At 48.6% G+C, this 20,983-nt stretch overlaps 1 protein-coding gene across 10 annotated transcripts in view; it reads right to left on the reverse strand.

Annotated features, from left to right (window-relative positions):
• CHST15 (carbohydrate sulfotransferase 15) overlaps positions 1-20,983 on the reverse strand; it is an 84,150-nt gene that overhangs the window by 35,246 nt on the left and 27,921 nt on the right. For 9 of the 10 annotated variants that reach the window (XM_035269397.3, XM_008978859.5, XM_035269398.3 and 6 more), the window contains one exon: positions 376-1,421. In XM_035269397.3, the coding sequence (XP_035125288.2) occupies positions 376-921 (546 nt within the window). In that variant the 5' untranslated portion in view covers positions 922-1,421. Of the gene's footprint in view, positions 1-375; positions 1,422-18,770; positions 18,928-20,983 lie in introns of those variants that run through there. The other variant, XM_002756689.7, reaches the window with a different exon arrangement.

A 20,983-nucleotide genomic window follows, 5' to 3' on the forward strand; every position in this document is an offset into this window, starting at 1 on the left:
TACAGAATAGAAGCAGAAAATCAAATTTAACTCAACTTTAAAATCCCAAATGATGGTGATCTGCAAAAGCAACTTTTAACTACCACCCCCACATGTCAAGCAAGAAGTCCTGGAATGCAATTATGAGAGCCGGCGGCCCTTGAACATGCCTAGCGCAGCGTTCAGGACAGCAGATTCCCTTCCTGGCACTCCATAGCAGAAGCAAACAGCACTCTCTCAGTGCATTCAAATCCGTAAGGCTGTCAAATGATCCTTGCTACATCTGAGACATTTTTTAGTCATTTTCCTTCTGTGTTCCCAAAGATGATGATAGAAAGAAAAGCACTCATTTCTAAAAATCAACCAATCGGTCAAGATTAGCACAAAGCTACTCACATGCAACTCCTGCTTCTTAAGATCTTCTAAGTCTGGGAGCGGTCTGGTTGTGAACTCGATCCTGGCTGTGATGCTGTTGATAATTAATTTAATGCTTGGATAGTCCTTCACGTAGGAAATATTATTTACAGAGGATTGGTGGTGATGCTCTTTTGTGTCACTTGGGTTTTCGCTGTCCATCAAGCTGGGGTTGCTGGGGAAGCCTCCATAATGGAAAGGTGATGAGATCAGAAGCTCTTGGTGGGCCCCAGAAAGGATGTAAGAAGCCATTACCAAGGTCATTATTATCAGTCCAAAAATGAGGCTACATCGCTTCCCCTTCTTGAAGCGCAGAAACCCACCCCAGTTCTCATTCCCTTCAGTCCTCACTTCGAGAACAGCAAGCAAGTTCATCTGCTTACTGTCCACACGAAACAGAATTTTGTTTTCTCCTTTGCACGTGGGGCACGCCTGGTGACCGTGATGGGGGCCCCCTCGGCAGTCAGCCTGCTGCTTGTGTGCGCCGTCGGGTAACAGCTGTATGCAGCAGTTAACGCAGTGCCTCATGGTAGCACCAGTGCCCTGGGCTTACCGAGCCATGGATGGGCCCCCCAGAAGTCTGGATGTTCGCAAGTCGTGCTGGAAAACCTTAAGGATGTCTTGTGATTACATAAGATGGACAAAAAGCACAAATACAGAAATAAGCAGACACCAAAGCACTAGAGAAAGAGGACGCATTCTTTGGTTCAGCTCCGAAAGGAAACAAAAGGAAGCGATGTCCAAAAGTCATGTTCTCCAAGAACCGCTGCAACCTTGCAGAAGTCACAAGTTCGGAAGCAACTCTGCCTGCCCTTCAGGTTTTTCCCATGGCACAAAAAAAAGTGGAAGAATTCTCGCTGGGGAATGCGGAAACACACACGAAATTAAAAGAAATCATGGTCTTCTCATTGATGGATGGATTGGCATGCCATTCATGGAGACATCTGTGAGGATCTCCGCTTTTACATCCCAAGTGCCTTTGGAATGTTTCCTCTTCATGGGGCGCAAACTTAAAAATGCCAGATTTCCTACATAAAAAGACAACAAGTTTTATTACATTTATTATGCTGTGTGATAATAGCAATAACCCGAGGCTCACCCTCCAAGGAGAGATAGATGCTCTCTCTCTTTTCCACCTCTAAGTCCAACCTGGTTCTAAGCAAGTCACAGAAAATTGTAAGGATAAAGGAAGAGGTTTCAGGTTCTTGCAGTTGGCTTTGGGGCTCAATTTCTGCCACCAAACATGGCTGCAATGCCAGCACCTCCAGAACCACATCAAACATCTCATTTTCTGCATGGTCCATGTCTCCCTTAATCCCTCTGCCTGGATACATCTCAGTTACAGGATCTCTGAATCCCAGGATGCTGTGATCATTCTCAGATTCATGCACAGTCAATGACTATGAATTTGAGGGATGAATTGAAATATCAGTGCTTTTCAGTCAATGAAAAACTGAGGAATACTGAGGAGGATAGTTAGAATGGGAGCAGGCAGAGAAAATGTGTTCTTTCCTCTATCGCTGGCATCAGCAGTCTCTTTCTTAGAGTTAACCTTTATTATCAGATTCAGGAAGCAAAAGTTAATGAAAATTTTGAAACAATAAAATGAGTCTCTCTTTCAGTAGAATGTATCATTAAAAAACCACTTGACTTTAGTTATTAAGCAATTAGATCCGATGTACAGTATTCCCTCGAGTGACACAGAGTTTCAGGCCCTGACATAATTTTTCGCTTTCATCATCCCGAGCAAGATACGATTCTTAAAAACCCATTAATAGAATCTTATGGTTATAAAATACATTGTTGCCCAAATGACACTTCTTTGTAGATGCCATAAAAAGAGCCATGGATAAGCACAAAAAGAAGACCTACTGAGTTTCTAGCAGTGGTTGATCACCTCTAACTGGCTGTGTGACCCTGAGCAAGGCGTATAACCTCTCTGAGCTTTGGTTTCCTCACTAACAAAATTAGGATAATAAGAGCACCTTAACAAGTACTAAATTAGCTACTACATGTAAAGAGTTTGAAAAATGCCTGACACATTTAGCATACCATAAAAGGTCAGCAACATTGATAATAATAGCATGATCAACTATTCCTATGAGGATTTTTAATTGTCAGTGAATAACAAAGCCATTTGAAGTGGAATCAAAGATGGGGGATCCTATACCATGCGATTATTCCTTAACAATTGAGAATTATCCAACAGTGGTGACTCATCTCCAGCTCTACACATGCCACCCCTCAAACAGTCCTCACTGACTCCACCGAGGTGGCATTAACCAACCCCACATGAAGAGCTCCAGGTACTGGCTGAAGGATTAAACAATCAGATCTCAACCGAAGAAGTGTTCATGCCCCTTGGACTGAAAAGCCCATGTTTTCTCAAAATACGGTGGCCAAGAAACAGCCGAGCTGTGTTTCCCAAAACGTCTTCCTCCCACAAAATGTTCCGCTCGCCGTTGGTGAGTGTTCTGTGCTTTAATTATTTGGAGAAAATGTGGAATGGACAGAATTACACAAAATTCTTCACAGCTGAACTTTTCAGGGCCTTTGATATGCTAATAAGCCCTGTGAATCCACAAGAGAGGAATATAATACACGAAGTTGGAAGAACATAACCAGCCACGGAGCCTCACTAGGGTATCGAGGAGCCAGTTTGAGAAAGGCTGGTCAGTAAAGGCTGAGACCTGAGTCCTGCTGAGGCGCCGGGCAGGCATGTGGAAGGGGCCAGTTCTGGGAAGCCAGGCCAGACATCTCAGGCCCTACCCCCATCTCTCATCCCTAAAGGCAGCTGAAGGGACATGTCAGAAACCTCAAGCCTCAGCCTCTGCTTCAAACTGGCTCAACCACCCCGACCCATCGACCCATCGCTTGCTACAAACAATTCTTCCAAACTAAAGAAACAAAAGGGCAAGATCCCCTACTTGGAAACTCCATCATTAAAGCCAAGAAAACATTTTTTCACGTGTCCAAGACAAGACCAAGCTGGGGTTAAAAATGCGACTCCAACCAGCAGCTCAGCAGGGAGGGAGTTCCCACCCTCCGTCTTTCTGCTGCAGAAGATCAAATTAGATTCTTTAAAAAACAAACAAAACATGGACTTTGAAGCTCCAAGACAGGAATGCACATAATCTGGACTCAAAAGAATGGGCAAAACATTCCTAAACAAGAGCGGGGGAAGCTCATTTCAAGCAAAGTAAAAAAACTGAGCAGCTGACAGTCTCAGCAGAGAGGAGAGAAGATGGGGCTCCCAGACCAGGCGGACACAGCATGTCTGCAGGGCAGCCTCCCCCTCTACCCAGCCCCACCTTTGCCAGTCCTGCTTCCTAAACAGAAAGAACTGAGGAGGCAATTCAAGATGCTGCAAGGACCTCAGAAAAACACTCAGATACCGTGTTATCTCACCTCCTAGCATTCTTTCATTCATTCATTCATTTGTTCAACAAATACCTTTTGAAGAGCAACTCAGTGCTGTGCATGTCCAGTTGGGGGAGGGCAAAAGTCAATACAAGGTGAGGGACGTGATGCAGAAATAAAGAGATGAGTGTTTGGTCTTCATCCTCAGTCCTAGGGTACACGGGTGCTAAAATCCTGGGAATCTTTTCCTTCCTTCCTTCCTTCCTTCCTTCCTTCCTTCCTTCCTTCCTTCCTTCCTTCCTTCCTTTCTTTCATTTTTGAGACAGAGTCTCACTCTGTCACCCAGGCTGGAGTGCAGTGGTGCCATCTTGGCTCACTGCAACCTCTGCCACCCAAATTCAAGCGATTCTCCTGCCTCAGCCTCCTGAGTAGCTGGGATTACAGGCGCCTGCCACCGCACCTGGCTAATTTTTGAAGTTTTAGTAGAGACAGAGTTTCACCACCTTGGTCAGGCTTGTCTTGAACTCCTAACCTCGTGATTCACCCACCTCGGCCTCCCAGAGTACTGGGATTACAGGCATCGGCCACCATGCCTGGCAATCCTTGGAATTTTTCTAAGCGATGGGGTGAGAGAAGCACCTTTTGTTAGTCATGACAAGCCCCTTTCAGCCATACCTGAGTGTACGCTGATGAGGTGACCCTTGGAGGGCCAGGATGGCTCCAGGTTGGGGGCTGGTCACCGGAAAGACCAAGCCTTGGTGAGAAGCCTTCAGCAACCCCAGACTCCAGGTGAGGACGAAGGGCTGCGGATTAAGTCCATCACCAGTGGCCAACGATTTGACCAGTCATGCCTTTGTAATGGAACTGTATCAAGACCCCTAAACCAAAGGACTCAGGGAGCTTCCAGCTTCCACCCTTGGAGGTGCTAGGAGAGTGCAGTGAAGGGAGAGGACATGGAAGCTCCACCTACCATCCCCCATACCTACCATCCCCCATACCTCCCCCCATGCATCCCGTCTATTGCCTGTTTCTGCATTGTGTCCTATAATAGACTGATGATGAGTCAAGCACTCTCTTGAGTTCTGTGAATCATTCTAGCGAATTACTGAAACTGAGGAGGTTGTGGGACTCTCTTGCCTTTGTAGCTGATTTGGACAGAAGCGTGGATAACCTAGGGACCCAATACTTGGGACTGGCCTCTGAAGTGGGGATCAAGCCCACACACCTGCAGAGTCTGAGGCTGTCTCTAGTAGGGGCAGACTTAAATTGAGTGGTAGGTTAATCAGTTCGGTTCTGGAATTAGACAGTTTGCTGGTGCTGGAAAACACCCCTGGATGAGGTGGGGGGGTCCTCTCTGCAAAAAAAAAAAAACAAAAAAACAAAAAAAAACCCATAAAACTATCTTACAAGTTTTTACACAAATTGATTGCCATTGTATAGTATGTCAAATCCTCAGTAAGATGGGCAAGCAATCCGAAGACCAGGTGAATCCCTTGTAAATGAAGGCCCTAGAGCTCTGTGGCTTCCAGACAAGCCCTCCCTGGATGGAGCTCGCGTGGTGCAGAGCTGACCAGAGAATACGCCTTTTCCCAAGTGGAGCTTCTGTTCCACCAGGGGTAGGGGCTGCAGGGCACAAGCTATAGAGAAGTCCCAAATGAAGAAGATAATCCCGCACGCTGATAGATAAAGCCTATGCGGAAAAGAATAAAAAAGCAGGGAGAGAACAAGAAAACCATTGGAACAGGGTTTGGGAATTCTTTGCACCCTCCTAGGCCTGGCACCTTTTTTGTGGTCAGGGCTCTCCTCTGTACTGTACAATGCTCAGCAGCACCCTGGCCCCCACCCACCGGATGCCAGAGCACCCCTTCCCCTGAGATGTCACAACCAAAAATGTCCCCAGGCATTGTCAATGTCCTCTGGGGTGCACAGTCACCCCTGGGTTGGAGCTACTGCCTTAGAGGAGTGGGAGGTATGAGACACAGGGTGACAGGGAAGACCTGATTTCAGAGGGGACGATGGAGGAATATCCTGAATGACAAGAAGGAAGCCAGTCATGCGGAGACCAGGGAAGCAAAGGCCCTGTGGAGAGAAGCTGTGGGGAGTCCCAGCCCAGGAAGCTATTGGCAGGTAGGCCCTCGGGGCAGTGGCTGGTGGGGGTAGAAACCCACAGGAGAGGAGGCAGGGACCAGGCTCTGTAGACTCTTGAAGGTCAAAGTCAGGGGTGGGGTTTACTGGAGTGCAAAAAGAGTAGCATACTACATATTCTTTCAGAATAATTTTTTTTTTTTTTTAGACTGAGTCTCACTCTGTTACCCAGGCTGGAGTGCAGTGGCATGATCTTGGCTCACTGCAACCTCCACTTCCCAGGTTCAAGCAATTCTCCTGCCTCAGCCTCTTGAGTAGCTGAGATTACAGGCAAGGGCCACCATGCCTGGCTAATTTTTATATTTTTAGAAGAGATGGGGTTTTACCATGTTGGCCAGGCTGGTCTTGAACCCCTGGCCTGGAGTGATCTAGCCCACCTCAGCCTCCCACAGTGCTGGGATCACAGGTGTGAGGCACCACGCCTGGCCTCAGAAGAATTCTTATACTATGTATAACTATTAAAGAACATAACTCAGAGAAGAAAAATCCAATTAATGGGACTGTGTTGAAAGGAAAATGGATTGCTGTTATGTTCCGCATCTGGCCTTCTCCATAGGCCACAAATTATCTCAAGAACAGTCATTCAGAACCTAACACTCAAGTGTTTCTTCCTTCAGAAGGGAGTCACGTATGCCCCTTGCACTTTACCCGTCTGGAATGTCCACGTTTGCTGCCAGTCGACTCAGACGAGACGGGGCCCTTGGCACTTCCATTCATGTATTAAACCAAAAAACTCAGGTGTCCATTTCAGTGAGACCGATTCCCACCTGGGCTCCATTCTGAGCCTGATGGAAGCAGACCATCACTGTGGGAACCTGGCACCGAGAGAGAGATCAGATAACGGGTCCCAAAATAGAAAGTGTTCAATTACCCAGCCCTTGCTTGGGCACCCCCATTAACCTCTGCACCCAAGCATCATTAGCAAGCCATTTATAACAAAATTGTAATTGAGAGACCCAGAAATACCACTTTAGATTAAGTAATTGAATGCCCCTCCGTGTAAGATCGATAAAGGGCATCCAATTCCACCCTAGGAAAAACGTATTAAATGATTGCAGCTATAAGCTGATATAGCAGAAGAAAGATGTAGGAAACTTCAGAAGAAATCTGGATGGATTTAAATAAATAGCTTCATTTAAGTAGAACATTCACATCTGCCCTCTGGGGAGAGAGAGGGAAAAAATAGCTAATTACATTATTTTACTTTTATGTTTTAAGGAAAAAAATTCAATGGGTCTTAATTAACCTTTACTGAAACACAAAGCCTTCTCTGATTAGTATGTCTAACTGCCGACATTTCTCTTTAGGCTATATATATGGAAATATATTTTTTCAAGGAATATTAATCAACAAGTAGGGGAAGGAACATTTTTTCACATTTAGCTCAAAGATATAAGGTTGTCGCTGAGACTGAGAAGAAAGCCAACAGGACTGAAGAATCCTGTGCACACTATAAATCATCAGTTTCAACCTTCTACCTGAACCACATCCCAGTCAATCAGCAGAATAAAGCTGCACCATTCCATCAACAGTCACCGGCCCACGGAATAGAGGAGAGGACACGGCAGACACATGGGTTAGGATTCCAAAGCCACGTCCACCCAGTGGCCTTAGACAAATCACTTAAAGTATCTGGGCCTCTGCACTTTCGAAAGAAGTCCCTGCTAGCAACAGATCAGTACAGCGTTGGAGGTAAGAGCCTGAGTGCTACAGCAGGTTGCCCAGCTTTGATCTTGAACAAGACATTGAAGGTCTCTTCTCATTTGTTTGGATACAACTTAGGAATAATCACAGGGCCTGTGTCAAGGCACTGCTGTAAGCGTTCAGTGAACTCATTCACATAAGGTGCTTAAAAGAGTGTCTGGCCCATGGTTGCTGCTCAGTAAATGTTAACTGGTATTACAGATGCACAGTCCCGGCCCACAGTGGGAATATGATCAATAGTTGTTTATTACACTTTATGACAGATTGCATTATTGGTCTCGAGTTTTTCTTCTTCCCTGTCTTCACGTCCTTTGCCACTTTGAAGGGTCTTCAGCTACAGGAGTGACGTGTTTCTCCATCTATCGGTTTGAGCTGGGTGCCTCACTTTGGCCAGCAGAATGAGGCAGAAGTGGGCTTAAGGCTGGCACAGGCTAAGACATGCCCTCTGTGCTCACTTGTTCTCTTGTACCCTTGGTTGGCCGGGGGGAGGGGGAGACAGCTGGAGCAGGGCTACCTGGCTGAGCCCACCCAGAGCAGCCAGTACCCAGTGGATCCCAGCCAATCCCTGAAGACGCCAGAGAAAGAATAAAGTGTTTTTGTTTTTGTTTTTGTTTTTCAAGTCAGAGTCTCACTCTATCATCCGGGTTGGAGTGCAGTGGTGTAGTCTCAGCTCACTGGAATCTCCACCACCAGCAGCAGCCGATATGCCAACACAGTGATGGAAACTCGGAGGGGAGGCCAGGTGCAGTGGCTCACACCCATCATCGCAGCACTAGGTGGGCGGATGGCTTGAGCCCAGGGGTTCTAGACCAGCTTGGGCAACATGGCAAAACCCTGTCTCCACAAAAAATACAAAAATTAGCTGGGTGAGGTGGTGCACACCTGTAGTCCCAGCTACTTGGGAGGCTGAAGTGGGAGGATTGCTTGGGGAGGTTGAGGGTGCAGTGAGTCGTGAGCACACCACTGCACTCCAGCCTATGCCACACAATGAGACCCTCTCTCAAAAATAAAAGAAAAAAGACACTCGGAGGGGAGCTGTTTCTAAATCAAGACACAATGGCTGAAACATCAAAAAATAACACACCAGGTTATTTTCTGACAAAATGTGTGTTTGTTACAACCACAGCTGTTAGTTTTTAGGTATCCGGACAACCGGCCCACTCTCCCCACCTCGTGATGAAGAGGCCCTCCTCCTTGCCTCTTTCCAGTTACTAATTTCTTCCTCGCTTCCTTCCTCTTCCTGAGCAAGCCCTTCCTGTAATCTGATCCTTATGGTTTCCTTGCCAGATTTCATCTTTCCTGATGCCTGGGACACGTCACCCGTGCTTTGTCTAAAACAGGTATTCTCAAACCAGGACCTGGGGGGGATCTTCCTGGTTGGCCCAAAATGTGCACATACAAAACCCAGGCCGTTTTATAAGCTTATTTTTAAAGCACCCTTGACTCTCTGTTAAGTTCATCATCAACATTGATTTTGGTTAATCACGACTACCTTATATGCATAGAAAGTACATTCAATGCCATTATTTTAGTCCAAAGCCATATCCATAATAAACAGGCCTTTCCCCCAGATCAGATCTCTACGATATGCAGCCAGCACCTCCCCTGCATCCTGAGCTCACTGATTCTCAACTTGGTAGAAAAACAGGATATAGCAAAAATGGTTTTCAAGCAGTCAAAAACCAAGGCATGACACCAGGCTTGGGAGGCAGGCACACCCGCATTTCGACCCAGCTCAAGTCTGTAGCTGCTCTATGATCTCAGGCAACAAATTTAACCATTCTCTGACTAGGTTTCCTCATCTGTACGATGGGAATAAAATGATCTCAGTCTCCTAGGGGGAATGTGAGGAAAAAATGAGGTCATACACACAAAACGCTTAGCCCAGAGTCTAGTACCCTGCAGGCCTTGGAAGGATGAGCCATCCCAAAATAGGCCAAATTGATATTTTGATGATTTCGAGTCGAAAACATTGGAGAAATCATAGTTTCAGAAAGGGCCAGCTGACCTGTCTCTTCCTGCATACACCAAGCCATAGACTCCTCTGGGAAGAGTACCCGTCCCCGGCCGGGCTGCGAAAATCGCCCTCATCTGGGAACTGGGGGCTGCAGTAGACCAGGATAAATACACTTGACAAAGTAACCCTGCTCTTCCACTGATTTTACATACTCCCGTAGATTTCCTAGACTCCCCTAGAAATGGATATTGCTCCCCCAGATCCCTTCTGTCCCGTCTTTGTCTAAAAACGTCTTGCTTTGGCCACTCCTAACGTCACTCTCTTGTGAAGATTCCCACGTACATGTAAAACTAACAAAATGTGTTTGCTTTTCTTTTGTCTGCTGGTGTCAAGCTGGCTTCTGGATGCAGCTGAGGAGCCCACATAAGAGCTAACGAGGCGGGGCTGGAGGTGATCTCTGGCTCCCCTGCATCTCAATGAATGACACGGATTCCTTGCATTATTACTGGAGAGACCCTTGGGTCCTCACTCCAGGGATACTTGCTTTCAGTGTACATATATTATAATTCCAGACACTGATGTCCATTCTCCTGTCTGCCACTCATCTGAGGTGATGCCTGGGAAGAGGCAGGTGGCCACACAGATGCAGGAAGTGACAACTGAGTTCCACAGTAGAAGCAAGACACTAAAAAGCTGAGCTGGGCGGGGTCATTTGGCACCCCTGTCACAAGAGCCCGTAGCTCTGGCAATCCAGGCACAGCTGTGGAGAAAATTCTGGAAAAGCTCACCCCCTTCTAAACGCCCATGCCCATCCAGAACTTTCAGTGCTCAATGGCAAGAGCCAACTTTCCAGAAACGCACGCATCCCCAAAGATGTGGAGTACACCAGCCACTGCTATACAGATGGGAAATGCAAAACAGAAGAAAGAAGCTCCTGGAATCACTGAGGATTATACTGCAGTCATTCACCATAAGAAACACCCAGAACCCCCGAGGAATGATGGTGGGCACACCCAGACCCAGGTCAAAACCCAGGTGGATTCCAGCAAATCATCAACTTGCCAGTACAAACCTGTGAGTACCTGTTATCCAGCCTGCCTTTTACAGAGGGGAAACTGAGGCCAGTGCGGTCTGTACTTCCCCAAGGACATGCAGCCCATTATAGAAGGGTGGGGCAAGAGACTCCAGGGTCCTGACAGTCAGTCTTCCACCACCCCTCAAGAGGGGAGCCTGTCCTAACCACCACCCAGGTCTGGCCTCGGACAGTCCAGCAGCTTCTTCAGGCCTCTGGTGTTCTTCCTCCTTCCAATCTTTTGAGGAATCCCTTCCAAGAAAACAGATTTGCAGTCTCATCCAGAGACACAAGACAGGAAGGCGAGGGAAACACACCAGGAGGCAGCTGCTGGGATGAAACGCAGCTCCCTCCTTCAATCTCCTTTGAGCGCCTTGTTGGCCTGGGGCATTGAGTCTTAAACTGTCTCCATTCAGACTCTATTCATCATTCAGGCTTGTCTCCTGCCCTAGAGAAGTGTGCTAGGAGACAGGTACAGAACCAGGACAGAGACAAGAGACGGGGGAACAGGGATGTGCAGAGGCTGGCCTGGTGCCAAGTGTGGAGACCGGAAGGAAGGACAGAAAGCAAGGAGGGAAGGGACAGGGAGGCGGGGCTGTCCCTTGTCATTACCCTTGCAGCTGAGACAATGCACAGGAATGGAATTGGCCCAAGTACAGGAGGCAGGCCCCAGTGTGCAGCCCCCAGACTTGTTTTTGTACCTGCACACCAAAGGGCTCTGTATGACGAAACCCAGGCCTGTACGACGAGACACTCCACAGCCCAGGCCTACACAACCAGACACTCCATGGGCGAGGCCTGTATAACCAGACACTCCGCAGTATGACCGGACACTCCGCAGCCCAGGCCCGTACGACAGGACACTCCACAGGCCAGGCCCGTACGACAGGACACTCCGCAGGCCAGGCCCGTACGACAGGACACTCCGCGGCCCAGGCCCGTACGACAGGACACTCCGCGGCCCAGGCCCGTACGACCGGACACTCCGCGGCCCAGGCCCGTACGACAGGACACTCCGCAGGCCAGGCCCGTACGACAGGACACTCCGCGGCCCAGGCCCGTACGACAGGACACTCCGCGGCCCAGGCCCGTACGAGAGGACACTCCGCGGCCCAGGCCCGTACGACAGGACCCTCCACAGGCCAGGCCCGTACGACAGGACACTCCGCAGGCCAGGCCCGTACGACAGGACACTCCGCGGCCCAGGCCCGTACGACAGGACACTCCGCGGCCCAGGCCCGTACGACCGGACACTCCGCAGCCCAGGCCCGTACGACAGGACACTCCGCAGCCCAGGCCCGTACAACCAGACTCTGCAGCCCAGGTGGTGGCTTCATGATGATTTGCATCTTGAAACTTCAGAGCAGCAAAGGAGGGACCTTGCCAGCAAGGCAGGGAGCTGCTGGGTGTCCTGATCATTAACCTGGCTGGTCACCCTGAACATCACTTCATCTCTCAGGGCCTCTGTTTCTCCATATATAAGATATGGATTTGGGCCTGCCCCTTTCAGCCCTAACACTCATGGGTGTATGATTTGAAGTCAATTTCTCCTTAATACAAATGCATTATCTTCACTGGTTATGTTTTTCAGGGCTGCTCAAAGGCCAATGATTTTGCAGTGAGCGTTGAAGAGCTGGCACGGTGCTTGCTTTATTAGCCAGATAATTAATCCAACAGAGAGACACTTCTGCACATGTTTATTTAAACACCTACTGTGTACAGGGCTTACATTTGCTGGGGCTCCAAAGACAGAAAAATGAACAGCCTGGGTCCTCTTGTAACCTCCCATCTAACTTCAGAATAAAGATTCCAGAGGCTCCAGAAAAATGCCCACATTCAGGACTGTATATTCCATTTCAAGGACAGCTGTGAACACACCCAATCCCAGAGAATCTGCAGAAGAACTAGCTGTGCTCCAGGAAGCCGAAAAAGCATGGTAACAACGGCAATGATTGAGTGAAACAGAGCCTCTGGCCGAGGCAGGCAGGAGGGAGAACGGGGTCTTTTTCATATTCTCTGTGATAGCTTGCTCTCGAATAGGGTAATCAGCTCCAGCTCCCTTGTGCAACCACCCGAGATATTGGCCAAACACAGCAGATGTCCCAGTCTCTCTGAAATGCACAAAATAATCAGGTTTTCTCGGCGTAGGGGCAGGGGTAGACCAGAGACTTCAAATATGTTCATGCTGTAGTTCTCCCTCAATGATTTCAATGTGCACAAAACACTCTAAAGGTCTTTGTGGCACAATCAATAATTTTTTCTGAAACCAAGTGGGGAGAAAAACTATTTCAGAGCACTCATTTTATTATTTCCAGTAGTAAATCACACCAGTGGAGGGACTAGATTTTTTCAGGCTTGTATATCTACTGACTCTGATTTTCCAACAAGGAAGAGACCGCTCAGGGTGTGACGTGAAACGCGCCGACCGAAATGGCTCTAGGAACAAAACGAGGACAGTCATATAACTGTGAAGCATTTCGGCAGCACATGGAGTCTGTTTCGGGTTTTAAGTGACCCCAGGGATGGCAAAAGAAGAAGGAAATGCCTGATAGTCCAGTGTCAGCCACCTGCACAGGACCATGCTAAGTCCCTTCTTCATGGCACTCTCTGAGGTCGGCACTGAGATTCCCCAAGTCACATGTGGGAAACTGAGGCACAGCAGGGTTAAATACATGCCTAGACTCACAGGGCTCACCAGTGGTGGGGACAGAATCCAACTGCAGGTCTGTGTGGCTTCAAAGCCTGTGACCTTTCTCCTGCAGAAGGCGAACGAAGCTATAATAACTCCAGTTATTGTCAGCTCTAGGGGAACATGCTCAGAACTCAAGTCTCCCAGAGGAGCACAGTCAGCCATCACCCAGCCCACTGGCCATCCATCTCCCATGCAAGGAGGTGAGGCTGGACTACAAGCTCCATAAATGGCCAGGGTCAGTGGTGCTCAACCCTGAATAGCACAGAGTAAGCGCTCAATAAATAGTTCTAAATTAAAGAGTCAAGGAACAAACTCTAGAAAGCGTGGCAAATATCCAGAACAGAGTTCTTATTGCTGAGTCCCAGCCACAGTGACACCAGCTAACGTGCTGAGGGCTTCCTTATGTCCAGACACCAGGCTGAGGTTGATGTGGATTATTCTATTTAAATGTCATAATCTAAGAGGCAAGTACAATTACTATTTACATTTTACAGATGGGGAAACTGTGGCCCAGAGAATTTAATGCTATAGACTTTCTCCCCCAAATGACTTACAGAGTACAAGAGAGCCAGCTGGCCTAGGGATGAGCTGGAGACCCAAAGGCCTAGGCTGAACCCCGGCCACATGGTTTAACCAGCCTCATGACCCCAGGCAAATCTGTTCACCACTTCAGCCCTCATTCTCTTTATATCAAAGTCAATGTGGAAGGCTCAGCATTGTGTCATGGGGGCAGTGATCTCAGGAACCCAGGGTGTTTAATAAATGTTATAATTATTCTTTTTGCATGCTTTCAGGGTTCAAACTCCTACAACAGCAAATCTTAACTACTGGTCAGGCACAGTGGCTCACACCTGTAATCCCAGCACTTTGGGAGGCCAAGGCAGGCAGATTACGAGAGGTTAGGAGTTCAAAACCAGCCTGATCAACATAATGAAACCCCATCCCTACTAAAAATACAAAAATTAACCGGATGTGATGGTATGCACCTGTAATCCCAGATACTCAGGAGGCTGAGGCAGGAGAATTGCCTGAACCTGGGAGGCAGGGGTTGCAGTGAGCTGAGATTGTGCCACTGCACTCCAGACTGGGCAATAGAGCGAGACTCAAAAAAAAAAAAAAAAAACCTTAGCTACCAGGAAAAAGTGACACATTTTCAGACTAGGGGTCATTCTGGCTGTCGTGTGTTTAGACTACAAAGATGAGTGGTACATTCTAGTTGCTGTCCAACAATTTTTCCTTTACATAAATAGAAAAATGAATGAAAAGAAGCAGCTCAGAGGATAATGCACAGACTATAGATTAGGGACAAAAGGAACAGGGTGACTCTATCCACCCTCAGGTCCCCAGAGCCCTCCTGCCCACTTTGACCTGACTTCACAAACAGCAAAAAGGCTGCAGGACAGTGGAAGATGCCCAGCCCAGATGTCCTTCAGGATGGGCAGAGGAGAAAGGCCTCGCATGGACACATGGCTCACACGTTCAAACCCACAGTGAATCATGATTCTGCAGATGCACGACACATCCCAGAACGGCACGATTGAAAGGGGCGCAGCTGCACACTCCCCACCAGATGGCCTTGCTGATCCGGGGAGTTCTAAACATTGTTTTATTTCCAAAGATGAGCAAGATAAGCATCTGGTTAACCCTTCAATGAGAGGAACTGCCTAAAAACCCTTCATTGGAATTTCTTTCTTTCTGATGGAAAGACCAAGCAACCCAAACAAATGAAGAGGTCTTCTGGAGGGTTTTAGAGCCAGGCGAGTGGAGTTTCTCCAGAGGGTCACCTGAAGTCAGCTGACATTCACGGTCTGCCCCAGACGGACCCAGCCCTAGCTAATCGTGGCAAGAGGCGAGGAGAACAGTTTCAGTACCAGCCTAGTTTGGCTGTAGGGACCACAGGAGTGTGCAGAGGTGTGGCATCCCCAGGCAATGTGTGCGCAGGTGTTCCAAACTCCCCAGTGTGTGCTGGTCCTCCCCAGGAGTGTATGGACATGCGGCAGCCCCGCCCCCAGGAGCCCGCAGAAGTGTACTCCCTCAGGAATGAGTGTGCAGGTGTGCCTGCCCCCCTCCAGAAATGTGTGTTGTGCCAGGCTCCTCCAGGAATGTGCAAAGTTGTGTCTCCCCCAGGGTATGTGGAGGTGTACCAGGCCCCCAGGGGTGTGTGGAGGTGTACCAGCCCCACCAAGCATGTGTGGAGGTGTACCAGCCCCACCAGGCATGTGGAGGTGTGCCATCCCCACCAGAGATGTGTGCAGGTGTGCCAGGCCCCTAGGGGTGTATGGAGGTGTACCAGCCCCACCAGGTGTGTGCAAAGGTGTGCATCCCCCAGGGGCATGTGGGCATGTGGAGGAGTGCCAGCCCCTCAACCTCCACTGTGCAGAGGTGAGTGAGCCAGGAGCTGTATGTAGGCACCAGACAAGCTAAAGCTTCCATGTTTAAAATATGTGAAATTTCCAACATTGAAAATATTGTTTTTAAATGAAGTTATACCCACGTGTATTACTGACACAAAATTTGCAGAGTTCCAGCTCACCGCGCTGGCTGCAAGCTGTCCTGGCCGGCCTAGGGAACCCCAGCGAGCTCTCGGTCTTTTACCATTGAGTACTGAAGAGGAAAGTTTGAGAAGCACTGGTGTAGGGAGCGGGGAAAGGAACCAGGATGAGCAGTTGTTTTATGGCAGGCATTAAGCTGGGAACCTATTTCATCTCATCTTTCTGACTTTTACACAACATTAAAGGTGGGTGTAATCCTCCATTGTGCAGACAAGAAAACGGAGGCTCTGGGTGGTGAAGTGGCCTAAATCACACTCTAAGTCAACAGCAGAACTGGATTTAAACACAAGCTGAAGCCCAAACTGCCTCTCACTTCACGGAGGATAAGGACACACACATTCACATTCACTCCCTGATATGGTTTGGCTGTGTCCCCACCTAAATCTCAACCTGAATTGTAGCTCCCAGAATTCCTACCTGTTGTGGGAGGGATCCACGGAAACTAACTGAATCATGGGGCCGGTCTTTCCCACGCTAGTCTCATGACGGTGAATAATCACGAGATCCGATGGGTTTACCAGGGCTTGCCACGTCTGCTTCTTCCTCATTTTCTCTTGCCGACGCCATGTAAGAAGTGCCTTTTACCTCTGCCATGATTCGGAGGCCTCCCAGCCATGTGGAACTCCAAGTCCAATTAAATCTCTTTTTCTTCCCAGTCTTGGGTATGTCTTTATCAGCAGCATGAAAACTAATCCACTCCCCACATGGTTTCCCACTGATGACTGCGGGTGGCATTTGGGGGCTCTGCTTTCTATGTCTACCTCTCCATCTTGCTTCCAATCTTAGTTACATACAGCAAGCATCGGTTTCGTAACTACAAAGGTAATGAAGTAATAAATGTTACACGACCAAGGTGTGGCAAATAGAAAACAGACTGGGCCCAGGCCCCCAGGACGTGAGTTCACACCCAGTAAGTCACCTCTTTGAGCCTCAGTTTTCCTATCTGTTGAAAATGCTCGCACTCCTTGCCTCCCTTGTCAGATCAGGTGGAATAGGGGATTGAAACGAGGCCGCAGGACCACATGAGGCGAGGCAGAGCTAGGATAACGGCTCTGTGCAAAGCAGCAGTGGGGAGCTCTGTCCAGGCTGCACTGGATCCCCTCCTTTCTCAAGTTGTCTTTGAATCAATAACATCTTTCCTCCAGACATACTATAATGCTCATTTATTAAAACAAAACAAAACAAACAAAAAACCCTCCTATTGCCATTCAACTCCAAATGACTGTGAGTGCAGCCGGGAAGGACGTTTTCCCTTGTCATCTCTGCCATTGCAATGGAAAGCCCCAAGCAGACCACAGAATTCCCTGGAGTGGGAATTTCATAAACAAGCACAGACCGAAAGAACACAAAGGACAATGTGACCCAGGAGGACACTGTTTTATGAGTGTTCACCAAAGCCCAGAGAGCCTGTGACAGAGGTGGCCTAGGAGCTCATTCCATACAGCTACTGGGAGCATAGGATCAGGCATGCACCCCTGTGGAAGGAGAAACGTGGTGGGGAAGAAAGATAAAAAGCCAAAACCCAGAGGCAGGTAAATACCCACACAGCCATCTGGTTTGTATCAACCCCTTACTGGCTGTGAGCCCTCAGGCAAACTGCTTTGCACTTGCCTCCATTTGCTGATCTGTAGCAGGGAGATAATGGCAGTACCGACCCCACCGACGGGCGTGGAGATTAGATGGGAGAATCCACACAAAAACACTCCCATGGTACCCGCTAACTCCAGCCGCTCGATAAACAGCAACCACCACCACTACCATCCTCACGTCTTTTTCTTCCCTCCCTCCCATTTCTGCAAACAGGATCGCAGCTCAACAGTAAGGACTTTGGCCTGGTGTATAAAGACCCAGCCGAGCCCAAGTCAGTGGCCGAACACTTTTAAAAAGGATGAAGGGAGCCCGAGGCTCTGGCAGTGAAGTGGCTTGCCCTAAATCACACTGCACGCGAGAGGCAGAGCTGGACTTAAACACAAGCTGAAGCCCAAACTGCCTCTGACCTCATGGAGGAGGGGGAAACGCATTCGCTTTCACTCATCAAGCCGTTTCCCATTGTCGACAGTGGGGTAGGATCTGGGGGGCTTGGCGAAAGCTACATGCAGACCAGCAATGTCTGAACAAAGCTGCTTTGGAGAGGCTGGGAGAAAGCCCTTCTCCACCCTGATATGGCCTGAAGACGCCAGCCCTACCAAGACACCAGGAGGCAAAAGATGTTTTTCAGAGAAAGAGAGAGATTCAGAGAAGAAACTAATTTTAAAATGGTCATTTCAGGCTGGGCGCAGTGGCTCATGCCTGTAATCCAAGCACTTTAGGAAGCCAAGGCAGGTGGATCACCTGAGATCAGGAGTTCGAGACCAAGCCTGGCCAACATGGTGAAACCCCATCTCTACTAAAAATACAAAAATTAGCTGGGTGTGGTGGTGGGTGCCTGTAGTCCCAGCTACTCAGGAGGCTGAGGCAGGAGAATTGCTTGAACCCAGGAGGCGGATGTTCCAGTGAGCTGAGATCGCCCCACTGCACTCCAGCCTGGGCGACAGAGCAACACTCCATCTCAAAAAAACAGTCATTTCAGACCCTCCTTCTCCTTGTCAACCTCCTCTAGCTTTTTAGAAAACAGACCTAGTTTCTGATAACTCCACTCAAATCTGGAATCCAGATTTCCAACCTCTGTAAAATAGGTCAAGCAAGCATTTATAGACCTAACACCCTAGACGCTGAACTTGGATATGCCTAGTCTACCAAAAAGGAATCTTTTTTCTTTTCTCTTTTCCATTAGAGTCAACCTAAAAACATTGATGGGCATGACTTTAAAAAAATCTCTCCAAGTTTCAGTACTTAGAACTGGAGAAGTGAACATTCAATAAATATAACAAAGGCATATTCCCCAAGAATACCCACGTCTCTTCTGAGCACAGCGAAGACCCTGCTTACACCGCCGCTGTCTGTCTCGTCCTGTCAAGAAACAGTGGCAGGTGCCAGCTCTGGTGGGAAAGCCTTCTTTTGCAGAGAGGTAAAGGAGTGGGGGAGCGAGAGGCAGCAATACAGCATAGGAATCAGACAGCTGAGCTTCGAGCACTGATGTGTCCTCAGTGCTATGTAAACACGATAATAAAAAAAACTTGTTCAAAAAATAATAAGTGGATCTTGGCTGAGGCACAGTCATCTCCCGCAAAGCAAATGATCTATGGCATGAGAAATCAGTAACCTCTCTGAATTAACCACAGAAGAGCGGAATCTTTCTCATAAAGCTCTGGAAAGCATTCAGGCCTCATTATGAAGGCCGGGACTTGTTTGCAGATAGCAGATTTCCTCCCAGGCTAAAAAGAAGTTTCAAAAAAAAAAAAATGGACTTAAGAAAAGTCATCGTAGCTGACTAGTTCAAGCTGACTGGTGCCATCAAGAACTGCTCTGGTTTCTGTCTCAGAAAAATAAATATTTGTCCAAAGCACGCAGTTGTTCAGACCTGAAGTGAGTTCAGAGTGAGTAAGAATTTTGCTCGACGCCATCGAAGGGCCTGTGTGATGGCCTCCCCCTCCCCAAGGCCTTCCCCATCCTTCCAAAGGTACTGCAGTGGCCACAGAGCAGAACACAAGTCCCTGACTTGGAGTCCACGGGGATTCAGGGTGCCCAGCGTGGGCACTGCTCTGGCCTTGTGGGGTTTATAGCCCAGGGGACACCACACCCACTCTATGACTTTGGGCGGGTCTCCCAACCTCTGAGCCCCTCCTTCATTGCCGGGCTGTACCTGGGAACATTTGACCCCCTTTGCAGCACTGCAGCCACCCAACCACAAACCCCATCCCCCACCCCTGCTGGCTGCCTTTATCTCGCCATCTCTGTGTGTCCATCTGTGCCTCCCCCAGCCTCCTTAGGCAGATCCCATTTTCCCCAACACTACTGGCCCTGCTAGATAAATTCACTCTTGCTCACCCTTCAGCTCTCGGGCAAGGATCCCTGCCCTGAACCCCAGACCACACCGGCCCTGCCCTGATCCCTCCAACCCGTCCCACTTCCCATTTTCATGCTTGTCTGACTGTCTCATCAGCTCTGTGAAGGCAAGAGTCTTCTTTTGTTCACTCTTACAAAAAAGTCCTGAAGAAACTACCTTTATAATCATAAAGGTAAGCAGGTGACACATAAAAACGTAGCCCAATCATAAAGAGAGAAGTCCCAGTACACGTTGGGGGGGTTGAATTTAAAATCTGGGCCAAGTGCGGTGGCTCTTGCCTGTAATTCCAACATGTTGGGAGGCTGAGGTGGGAGGATGGCTTAAGCCCAGGAGTTCAGGACCAGCCTGGGCAACATGGCAAAGCTCCATCTCTACAAAAACTTTAAAAAGTCAGCAGGCATAGTGGTGGTGCCTGCAGTCCCAGCTACTTGAGAGGCTGAGGTGGGGGGATTTCTCGGACCCGGGAGATCCAGGGTGCCGTGAGCCATGATCATGCCCCTTACACTGCAGCTTGGGCAACAGAGCAAGCCCCTGTCTCAAAAGGAAGGAAAAAATAAAGAAATAAAATAAAACTTGGTAGGTTTACAATTCTGGCTCTAGGCTTAGTCTCTATCACTGAAAACCTGTTTCTCCATGACTGTCAGGGGAATTGCTGTCACCCAGTCCTGCTGTGGAACTGCTGGCGGTTGGCCCCAGGCTTCACTGGCCCCTGGGTTCCAGACACCCACAGAGAGCTGCTCCCTGCTCCCACCACCCGACCGGAGTCCTGCTGGGAGCAGACACAGGGGTGATTCTGAGGGCCCCATAACCGCATCTCATTCCTCCCAGCCTCAGGAGCCCCTTCCTGCCCCTTCCAAATTAGCGTTCACCCTAAACAAAACACGCCAAAATGATATGTCTCAGTAAATTACATGATTCTCCTCTGTGGCCAGAAGTCTTGTTTTTTCCGTTTTGTTTTGTTTTGTTTTGACCCATTCTCAGTTTCGTATAACCCTTCCCGGCAAATTTCTGCACCCAGTCGGTATAATTTTTCAGCACATGCCGCAAAATCCCAGGTACCGAGCTCAGAACAAAAGAAGGGGGGGAAATCCCTCCTCCCTTTTGGATCATTTTCATTCCTTTCCCGTAAAGGGAACCTGGAATCCTTTCAAAAGCATCGAGT

This window comes from Callithrix jacchus, chromosome 12 (assembly GCF_049354715.1).
Source record: "Callithrix jacchus isolate 240 chromosome 12, calJac240_pri, whole genome shotgun sequence".
Taxonomy (NCBI): domain Eukaryota; kingdom Metazoa; phylum Chordata; class Mammalia; order Primates; family Cebidae; genus Callithrix; species Callithrix jacchus.